Source organism: Papio anubis, chromosome 19 (assembly GCF_008728515.1).
Source record: "Papio anubis isolate 15944 chromosome 19, Panubis1.0, whole genome shotgun sequence".
Taxonomy (NCBI): domain Eukaryota; kingdom Metazoa; phylum Chordata; class Mammalia; order Primates; family Cercopithecidae; genus Papio; species Papio anubis.
Genome location: NC_044994.1, coordinates 59,350,844 through 59,363,057, shown reverse-complemented (window position 1 = coordinate 59,363,057; position 12,214 = coordinate 59,350,844). Strand labels below are relative to the sequence as shown.

General features: G+C 33.1%; 1 protein-coding gene across 2 annotated transcripts in view; it reads left to right on the top strand.

The window, feature by feature from the left end:
• Positions 1-12,214, top strand: part of CDH19 (cadherin 19) — a 103,688-nt gene that overhangs the window by 40,243 nt on the left and 51,231 nt on the right. For both annotated transcript variants that reach the window (XM_003914465.5, XM_021930209.1), the window contains exon 4: positions 10,244-10,363. In XM_003914465.5, coding sequence (XP_003914514.1) covers positions 10,244-10,363 — 120 coding nt within the window. The remainder of the gene's footprint in view (positions 1-10,243; positions 10,364-12,214) is intronic.

Below are 12,214 nucleotides of genomic sequence, written 5' to 3'. Positions count from 1 at the left end.
AAATTCCATGAACTCAGATTATAAAAAGTAGAGGTGTCAAAAATACAGCACGAAAATAATAAAAATGACCTAGTTTTTAGGTGACTATGAACAGAAAAATAAAAAATTTGAAGAATGCTTTGCCTAGTTAAGATGACAAGTGGGAAAATATTATCTGTTTCTTGAGTTTCATCTCGAGACTTTAGGTTGTAGAGTAATTGCAACTCAAGTATAAATGCAGCAAGAATGGGTCAATCAGTACTGGTAGAAAAATAATTATCCTTATACTAATAAAATTAGTTCCCAATGTGAAGCAGTGAGCAGATACACCTATAAAATTATTATGTCATGTATTTGATCACTTGATCACCTATTCATCTTGTACCTGTTTTATTGTTGCAGAAATTACTGATGCAGAGTGTGGATCACTATAATATTATTTGATTTGCATTGCTTTACAGTTGACAATTTTACAACCCAATATCTCAATAAATTTGTTTCAGATTAATCAAAGTATACTTGTACTAAAACTGGATGTAAAAATAGCTTTTCCATTACATTTTTATCTACATTGTAAGAAAAGAATGGTGAGTCTTCTTACTATTGAATTCAAAGCCAATAAAATATAACATACTAAAGTAAATGTCATTTTGAAATCTACAGCTGAAATCTTAGCATTCAAACACTATACTGTACTGTGGCAACTGTACTTTAGCATTCCATAATAAATGTAAGCTTTAATTATAAAATGCCCTTGCCACAGGTTGCTAATTTCTCTATTGCCTACATAATATCTAAATTAGTCTGCATGTGAAAATTTTTCACTTTTTATGAGTTTTTGTATGCCTCCCGTAATCCCCAGTGGATAAAACATTCTATGTGATACAGGGGAGGACATCATTCAATAAAGATTTGTAAGCCATGTTAAACATCTGCATGAGAATAGTTAATTCCTCAGGATAACTCCTGGTTAATAATAAAACTTACATAACTCAGCAGAGACGGAGTCACACTGCCTTTACCTCAGGTTTTATTCACTGATGGCAGAATACATCTGATGTTTGGATAAATTATTATTGATGCTTCCATTAATGCTCTCAATCTTTAAATTTTCTATGTAGTTTTATACAGGTTAGCACCTTAAAACATTATCAGAATGCTTCATTTCACACACACACACAAATATTATCTTCTGTTAAGATGCTATTATCATACTAAAATTTTCTGTCATAAAAATGAAAAATATAACAGTAAATGCAATTTCTAGAGACGACCAAACTAACACTTTCCTTTCAAGCATGTGGTACAAGTTTACATCCTGTGTCACCTACGTCAGTGGTCCCCAACAACCAGGTCACAGACTGGTACTTGTCCGTGGCCTCTTAGGAGCCAGGCTGCACAGCAGGAGGTGAGCAGCAAGGAAAAGAGCTAAGCCCTATTTGTATTTACAGCCGCTCCCCGTGGCTTGCATTACCACCCGAGCTCCTCCTCCTGTCAGATCAGTGGCAGGATTAGATTCTCACAGGAGTGCAAATCCTATTGTGAACTGCACAGGTGAGGAAGCTAGGTTGTATGTTCCTTATGAAAATCTAATGCTTAATGATCTGTCACTGTCTCCCATCGCTGCCAGGAGGGACTGTCTAGCTGCAGGAAACCAAGCTCAGGGCCCCCCACTGATTCCTCATTACGGTGAGTTGTGTAGTTATTTTATTATATATCACAATGTAGTAATAGTAGAAATAAAGTGCACAATAACTGTAATGCACTTTAAGCATCCCCAGACCATCCCCATGCTCACTCCCCACTCTGACCATGGAAAAATTGTCTTCCACGATACTGGTCGCTGGTGCCAAAAACGTGAATGACCACTGACCTATATTACAATAAGTTTCTGCAAATACTGTGACTGATAAAATAAGCAAAGCCAAATATTGTGTTGAACTTATTTTTATAAAGACCTTTTGCAATGAAAAGTTGCCAAGATTCGGAAACTAGCTAGAAATACATAATTAATGTTTTAAATTTGCAATCATGAAAAGTCTCTCCACAGTAATACAAACAATGTCAACTATCCACACAACAATGGAACCCAAGATGATTACAGTAATAATTATATTTGTATGTTTATTATCAGAATAAGTGAACTGATACGCTACTCTAATTAAAATACGATTCTAAGAGAATTTTTTTTTCTAAGTACACTTTTGTTCACTTAGAATGGATACAAACTACAAGTCGTTTTGATTATTCACATTTGCAAATACCACCGCCACCTCTGATCCAGCCACAGTGACCCCACTCAGGGTTGCATGCTGAACTTTGGAACCTTCAGTCCCCCAAAAAAGCATTTTCTCACTCTCTTGTTTATATTCGTTGCTAATTTGATTACAAGGATCTCATTAATTTAAACTTTTCAGAGTTCCCATCATTTGGTAGTTACCCAATTCTGCTTACTGGATGGTGTATTGGGGGGAAATAATAGGACTTAAGGCTGTGGCAATTCAATGTACACAATTCGTGCTACATTATTTCCATTTTGTATGCTATCCTAGTGGTCATTTTATATTGTCACTGTTGTTTTAAGGTAGAGTGAGGGATCAGATCTCCAGTTTTACCCAAGACAGTTCTGCTTTACTCCTATTTTTCTGTCATCATGTCCTAGAATCATTTGTCCCGGATTTCCTGTTTTTCAAAATGACTATTATTAAGTCATTAAAATAAGCCAGAGTGAATTTGCAAACATTTACTTTGTACTTGTAGCTTCTTCCATGGAGTGTGAGAAACAATGTGTCAGACAAATGAGCAAAAAATAAACTTCTCTTAAGACTTAGTTAAATCTGAAAGGAGGACAAGGGATAACACAAGGCACTGTATGATAAAATAGTTAAACTAAGAAACTCATTAAATGATGTAAATACTGATGAAGAATATTCTTCTGGTTCTATATTTAATGTTAAAATCTTTTCTAAAAAGAAAGAATTTAATTTTTGATTCACTAATGTAGTGAGATCCACTCTGCAAGTATTAATGCTCTCAGAATAAAATGTTCATCAAATGAATGAAGAGAGGCAAAGAGGTTAGAAATAAATGACCTGTACCATGCTTCACATTCTTATCAGATAATGCACCCTAAATATGCTACCCTACTTCAGTAGAGTAAGAACAATCAATCCATCCTGGGTAGAGGAACAAAAAATGTGTTTAACAAATTGAAAAAGAGATTTGGGCATTGAGAAAAATATAAAATTCGCCAGGCCTAAATATATGTTTTCCATAAATATTATATACATATATTTGCCCTGATTCTGAAATTTTTGCTTTTCCCCCTCTATTTTTCTTTTTTTCTGAAAGTTTTATTATTCTAATATTTATATTCTTATGTTTCTTATTATTTACCTTTCACATTTGGATCTACCATCTGTTTTAAACTGATATTTGTGAATGGTTTAAAGCAGGTGCCAAATTTTATATCCCAAAATTGGTGTTAGATGGACAGATAAATGGAGATATCAAACTGACCCTACAGAATTTACTGAAAAGTTTCCCTGGTGTCCATCTCTGCCACCTTCTCATGAAAGGGTTCCCTATATTTGTATAATCTTATCTCTGATTCTCTAGTTGACTCTACTAGCTATTCATTGCTCCAGGGCAAATATTATTGTCTGAACTACTGTAGTTTTGTCCTAGGCGTTTGCTCCTTATTAATGCAACTCCTATAGGTATTCTTCTTCAATAAAATTGCATTGCAGAAGTTGCAGTGTTCAGACCACGCCATTGCACTCCAGCCAGGGCAACAGAGTGAGACTTCATCTCAAAAAAAAAAGACAAAAACAAAACAAAGCAAACAAACAAACATAAAATGCCTTGGCCATGCTTGGTCCTTGTTTTACCATACAAATTTTATTTATTTTTTAATTGTCTTTCCAAGTTAACCATTTATACAATCTACTAGGATTTTGATTGAGACAGCTTTTAAGCTGTGTATCTTTTTTATTTTTAAGTAGTCATCTAATTCCTAAATCCAGTATTTTCATCTGTTTACTTGTGCCATTAATTTATCTTTAGTTGTTTTACAGAGGTTATGATTTTTGTTTAAATATTCCTGAATATTTTATTTCTTTTCATATATATTATATATTTAACTAAAATAAGTTTCATGAATATATATACCAGAGTGTGTATATATATACACATATATTTTAAAAATTCACTTTTATATATCCATTGTGTTCCTGTTGACTTGTTAAATTTATGAATTTAATATTTTTCTGTAATTATATGCATATTTTATTTAATTTTCTACCAAAAATATTATTGATTTTAATGATTTAATTTTATTTATTCTTTTCCAATATTTATTTATCTACCTGTCTATAAATGTGTTAGAACTGCATGGTATTGCCTCATTGCATTGTCTAGGAAGTTCAATACAATGCTGAAAAAAATAATAGTGACAGAAAAACATTTTTTTCCTCTTATTATTGCAGAGGAAAAGTTTTAACACTTCACAATTAAATATAATTACTGTCAAGTCTTAAAAGCATTCATTATCAGATTCAGAACGTTTCCTTTCATTCTTAATTTTTAAGAAGTTTTTATTGCAAATGAAAGTGGATTTTTAGATGTACTTTATATGTTTTTGTAAATTTTTCTCCTTATATATATAAAAAATTGAAATATATTTTCCATGGAAGTACAATTTTAAAAGTTTCAAGAGGATACAGATATGGCCTTTATAAACAGTGGTTCTTACATAGAATAGTAGTCATAATATTTCAGAGCACAACAGCAATTCATAGTGGGTTGTTTTTAGGAAATGGGATGACCGGGAATGGGAGCCACATTTCTCATCAACCAGAGGCAGAGTGATTCTGACAGTAAACAGTAATCAGGACATGACAGAAGTAATTACGTAGCCTAGAAATCCTCCAGTACCTGAAAAGAGCATTGTGGTGGTATTCGTTATGACTTAAACATGACACAGTGCTGATATTACAGACAAATGCTGAAATACTTACATATGTTCTTATAAAAATTATGTAGGAATTAAACATTCGTTGTCTAAACCAACAAGTATTGGTTAACCTATATTTAACTAGGAAAGGAGCACTATAAGACAATTGATCATTTCCACTGAAAGACACTTTATTGGTTTCATAGTAATGTTTTCAATTTTATGTGGACTATAATCTAATTCCTAACTACAGGTGAATGTACAAATTGATTCGCTTACAAATAACAAGTCTTCACAAAAATATAAATATTTACTATTGTGTTAAATATTTTTATATTGCTTTCTGCTTTTATATTTAATTATTATTATGATCTATTTATGTTATTTGACTATTTCTTGAGGATTTCTGCAGAATATAAGTTACTGATTAGGAAAACATACAGGCTTAATTCTCTTTTAAAAAAATAGAAACTATCTAAGAGGATTTAAAATTGCTTAAACTGTATTTTATAAATCGTGGTGTCAATAATAACTGAAAGAGGAAAAAGAAAGTAGGAAATAGCTAAATAAAATAAAACAAAGATAATTAGGTCCTGTAAAAATCAAACATTGCTAAGATTCATCTAAATTTTACAGCCAACATTTCCAAGGCATGAGTAAAAATTAAGAGAAAAACTACAAGCACTAAATATTTGGAAATACTGCTGCATATATTTGTCCTCTTAATTTAGATATATATGTTATATATAATATATATTATATTATATCTAATTATATGTAGCAAAGTATATCTAATTTATATCTAATATATATAGCAAAGTCCTTTGGTAAGGATTATCAATTATATATAATATATAAAGCAAAAAACAATTATATGTAATATATAATTTATAAATTATATATTATATATAAATTAAGAGGGCAAATACATATATACACACACATATATATATATATTAGATACAGATATATAATTAGTTACAGATTTATGTCTGTCGGCCAGACTGGAGTGCAGTGGTGCGATCTCTGAATGCTGCAATCTCTGCAAGGCAGTTTTATTGAAGAAGAATACTTACAGGAGTTGCTCTAATAAGGAGCAAAGGCCTAGGACAAAACTACAGTAGTTCAGAGAATAATATTTGCCCTGCAGCAATGAAGAGCTAGTGGAGCCAACTAGAGAATCAGAGATAAGATTATACAAATATAGGGAACCCTTTCATGAGAAGGTGGCAGAGCTAAACATCAGGGAACCTTTTCAGTAAATGTGCATCTATACACACACACACACATATGTGTGTGTATATACACGTGTGTGTGTGTATATATATGCACATTTGTGTATATACACATATGTGCGTGTATATACACACACACACAATTACTTAGATTTACGTGTGTGTGTGTACATATATATATGCCTCTATATACACATAAGCATCTTCTCACACACACAAATGTAAGGAATGAATCACTTAATACTCACTGATAGTCCTTACCAAAAAGTAAACATTTCTAAAACATTGTTGAGTTAATCCAATTCCATAGCCTTGGTTCTTTTAAAATGCCACAAGGTTCATAAGAAAGAATAGTAAATATTGGCCGGGCGCGGTGGCTCAAGCCTGTAATCCCAGCACTTTGGGAGGCCGAGACGGGCGGATCACGAGGTCAGGAGATCGAGACCATCCTGGCTAACACGGTGAAACCCCGTCTCTACTAAAAAATACAAAAAACTAGCCGGGCGATGTGGCGGACGCCTGTAGTCCCAGCTACTCGGGGGGCTGAGGCAGGAGAATGGCGTGAACCCGGGAGGCGGAGCTTGCAGTGAGCTGAGACCCGGCCACAGCACTCCAGCCTGGGCGACAGAGCGAGACTCCGTCTCAAAAAAAAAAAAAAAGAAAGAATAGTAAATATTTCCCCAGAAATTAAAATTCCCATCAAATTCATATATGAGTGGTATTCTGAATATTTATAATATCACAGTTTTTATCCACTAAAATTTCTAAGACTTTGACGTTTTAGATTTTCTACACACTCAGAGAAATTATTTTGTGTAATCTATTAACAGGCTACATTAGATTCCCCACTTAGCAGAGAACAAGAGAAAAATGTTGAAGAAATATCTTTTGGTTACAAGTAAATGAAGCATCAGTAAAAAATGTTCACTTGCTCTGGCATGTCACTGCCTCTTTACTCTCTATGGGTCAGATCAAGAGGAGACCTGAGAGAACAGGTGTACAGTAGGTTACTGAGCAGGCACAATAATCCAGGTGTGTGTAAGGAGTACACATTGGCATCAGATACAAAGGGAAATCAAGAGAAATGAGAGGTTTTTCCATGTCTTTGCTATTGTGAATAAGTCTGCAGTGAACATGGGAGTGCAGATATATTTGCTAGTGGTGTATTTCATTTTCTTTAAATAAATACCCAGTAGTGGGATTGCTGGGTGATATAATAGTTCTATTGTTAATTTCTTTAGGAACCACCATATTGTTTTCCATTATAGCTACATGAATCTACATTCTCACCTACAGTGCACAAGTGTTCCCTTTTCTCTATACTCTCACCCACACTTGCTATCTCTTGTCTTTTTAATAATAAACATCCTAAGAAGTGTGAAGTGATATTTCATAGTGGTTTTTATTTGCATTTTCATGATGATTAGTGATTTTGAGAACCCATTCATATAACCATTGGCCATTTATTTGTATGTGTCTTCATTGGAGATATGGCTATTCTGGTTCTTTGCCAATTATTTAATCTGGTTATTTGACTTCTTGCTGTTGAGTTGTATGAGTTCTTTTAAATAAATCCCTTATCAGATAGAGGAATAAATAAAGAAACTGTGTTATATATTTATAAAGGAATATTATTAAGTATTGTCAAGGAAGAAAATCTTGCCATTTGCCACAACATGGATGAGTCTGGTGGACATTATGCTAAGTGAAATAAGCCAGACGCAGAATAAAAATATTGTATGATCTTACTTATATGTGGAATCTTTAAAAAAGTTCAATGTACAAAGATAGAGAATAAAATAACACGTCGGGGGTATGAGGAGGGAGGAAATGGAGAGATGTAAGTCAAAGAATACAAAGTAACAGATATGTAAGATAAACAAATCTAGAAATCTAATGTACAACATGAGGACTATAGTTAATAATATTGTATTATATTTGAGATTTGCGATGGGTGAGTAGATTATACTTGCTCTTTCCATGCACACACAAAAATGAGTAACTTTGTAAGATGATGGATATAATTTGCTTCACTATAGTAACCACATTAATATCTATATGCATAACATATTGCATACCTTGAATATATATAATAAAATTTATTTTATAGAAAAAGTGTGCTAAAAAAACTGGACTGGAAAAAAGAACCTCACTGTATGACATATTTCTGTCATCAAATTGTGAGGTCATCTTTTGTGAGTCATTGCATTTTCTGGACTTCTTTGTTCTCATTTGTATAGTACTAGCTTAAGGGCTCTAAAGACTTATATTTCTAAAATGCATGTTAGTCAACTCTACAAATGTTATGATTTTGATGATGGTGTCTGAAACCAAAGATAGGAAATATAGTTCTAGAAACCAGGCATGGGAACCCCTTATGGAAAGAAATGATAAAGGATTATAGTGAGGAAATGTGGTAGAAGTAAGTGGATCGGTGCATAGAAGGATAGTTAAAGGAACAAGTCTTGCCAAATATAGATCAATGAAAGTGATGGTCCCTATGAACTATTTTGTTGGAACAACTTTTCAAAATTACTAAATAAATTCACTTTAAAATATCTGAAACTAGTAAGTGTGTACAAGTTGAGTGGTTGAAGGAATTGAATAAGTTTTGGAAAAGAGAGGCAAAGAGTTTTCTTCTCATGCATTTTATTGTTCTTGATTTTGAATCAAATAAAAGTATTACCCATTAAAATTATATGAATAAGAAGAAATTCTACTTCAATAAAATATGCTGTATGATATTAAAACAAATATTAAACAGCATTATAAAATGTTAAGACAAAACGGCAAAGCATATATACTACTTAGGACCACAGTGAAAGCTTCATGTTAGTGAAGTATAGAATGGATTCCTATTAGAGTGTATCAGTTTATAAAATTGGGCTGTGATGAGAAAATTCATGATGCCAGCTGTAAACAAAACCACAGAAGCTATTTAATTTTGTGTCATTCGTGTTGCCATTCTTATTGACACAGTACATAGTGTTTCAACAAATACATATTTCCAACAAGATCCATGACATTCAATTCCATGTTTACAGAAAGATACTTTGAAAGCTCAATATTTTTAAATAAATATATATTTTTTAAATTTGAGCACTAGACTGGGTGCAGTGGCTCAAACCTGTAATCCCAGCACTTTGGGAGGCCGAGACAGGAGGATCAGGAGGTCAGGAGATCGAGACCATCTTGGCTAACATGGTGAAACCCCGTCTCTACTAAAAAAATATATATATATGAAAAACTAGCTGGGCGAGGTGGTGGGCACCTGTAGTCTCTGCTACTTGGGAGGCTGAGGCAGGAGAATGGCATAAACCTGGGAGGCAGAGCTTGCAGTGAGCTGAGATCTGGTCACTGCACTCCAGCCTGGGTGACAGAGTGAGACTCTGTCTCAAAAAAATATATATATATCTGAGCAATAATTTTAAATGTATAAGTAATTATTCCATATGATTTCATTTCTTGTTACTGAATTTTAATGAGAATGCTTATGTTATCAATATCTGCAAGGTTTTACTTGCTTTTTAAAAAATTCATCAAAGCAAGTAGGTATATTAGAGAAGAGAATTAAAGGAGCTAAATAATCATGCCCATCCTCATCCTCAACTGAATCCTCTTTCAAGCTTAATTCAATAATCATTGTAAATATTTATCAACCTTCTCCAATTTGTTTAAGGTACATACTACACTCTAGTTTTTGGTGAAAAGCACTTCCAAGTTCCTTTTAATTTCTCCACTAATAATACACCTTGGAAAAGTTTATGATTTACAAATTACACATTACAGTGAATTGTTTAATAGCTACATTTTATTAGGCCACCAATCTATATGTTGAATATTCCATATTGCATATGGGGATTAGGAATATTTTATATTAAAAGTTATATTCTTTTGCCTGAAAAAAAATAAAAAACAACAAAAAATACATTACTTTTACAATTAGGAACAAGGAGGTGAATTGAGCTTTCATTTTGTAACAACGTCTTGCTTGGTAAAGAAAGACCGCTTCATAGAACTGAATTCATCCTGAATAAGACCACAGTCTTAATTTACTGTATTATGTTCTCTTTAGGAACATTAGTCATCCAGGTGACAGCAAGTGATGCTGATGACCCTTCAAGTGGTAATAATGCTCGTCTCCTCTACAGCTTATTACAAGGCCAGCCATATTTTTCTGTTGAACCAACAACAGGTATTTGTGAATGAAACAAGCAAAGTTTAACATGATTCTAAAGAAGGCAATTGTCAGCAAAAATTATCTGCTTAGAAACATGTTTCACAGTAGACCTGATATGCCAATACATAAAAAGATTGCAATTCCTAAGCATTTAATTACTTTTAGTCTTTTAGCTGATATTTCTAAGGTTAGGAAATTGGATTTTCCATGTCCGTAGCACAAATTACTTGCATATGTGGTATAAATCATATGTAAGGATTCCTTTAAGTGAATTAGAAAAAGAGACAAGCAACCCAATTTAGAAATAGAGGGAAAAGGGTTTTATAAGCAATTGACAAAGAACAATATACAAAAGCCAGTAAGCATATTAAAAATGCTCAGCCTCATTAGTCATCAGGGAATACAAACTAAAACCACAATGAAATACAGCTGCATACCCCTACAGAATGACCGAGATTAAGTCTGAGTATGAAGCTAAGTGTACAAATTGTTATGAGACATTCACCTAAAAATAATTCTGTATTTTACATATTTCTGATTTACATGAATACAATATGTGATTCTTTTTCTGCATTGCTTTACCAATTTGCATTAATCAATTAAATATAAAATAAGTAGAACACACGCTTTTATCTTTTCTTTAAATAATCATATGACCCTAATTCATTAAACAAATCTTAATTGTTGTGTTCAAAACAAATATTAGGCCCATATAATTTTATTTCCTTTAGGAGTTTATAGTCTCCTCTGATTTAAAAAAAAGTATATAACTAATCATCCAAGAACGTGAGAAGTGCCAAAGAAGTAAAATTCTATGGTTTTTGATACAGGGAAAGTATTATTTCCAGCTTATATCAAAACCTTTAAAGAATTAAAGTATTGTGTTCGATCTTTAAACATTTCTTATTTATTCACTCAGTAAATACTGAATGTCTCAGCCCTTTTCAGTTAAGGTTTCTTTAGAGAATCTGATCCTAGAAAATATTATTTGAGTGACTGTGTTCTTAATTCTCTCAAGAATGTACGTGGCCTTTATTTTTTCAGATGCATGGAAGGAAAATTATTGTATTATATGCAATGAATGCCTCAAAACATTAGACTTTAATTCCTTCCCACATTCAGGTCTCAAAAGGCTGAATATGTACCAAGTGTTATACAACTTGCTAGATTTATAAAGGTACAAAGTTGCAAAATTTAAAATGAAATATAATAGTAACAAAAACAAAATACATTCATGGACTCTTCTTTCTTGGAACTTGCAGATAGACAGGAAACATGAATAGTGATGCACACATACTTTCCACTGTGGGTAATTATGAAGTAAAACCAAAAAGTTCCAGTGGGAGAAAACAAGTGAGGCTCACTTTATATTTTGTGGTCAAGGCAGAATGCACTGAAATCAGAATTTTGGCTGAGCCTGTAGACAAGGAAGGGAAAGCGGAAGATGATTCCAAGGCATGGGAAAAATTAGGGAAATTCCTGAGGTGGGAAAGAGTTGAAACTCTTAGAATAACAGGACACCAGTGTGGAGAAACACAGCAGAGAGAAGAAAGGGAGGTGTCTAGAGTACAAACACATGCTGGGGCATACCGGGCCTTCGTGACCATTTTTTCTTTCCACTTTGCACACTGACTTTTTAAATATACTGAGTAGGGTAGCTAAACTATAACTTGCATTGCTGGAGAAGAGTTGGTATGGACAGCAACAAACATGGATCAAATTACTGAAAGCATAAGTTCTGAAGTGCATAAGATCCAGAAATACATATTCTTTATTCAGTCTAAAGGCTGAGAGGAAAAGTTGAAAGCTAAGTAGGCGCAGTTAATGGGGAACAAAGACTCCTAAGTCCCTCTCCCTTGAGTCACA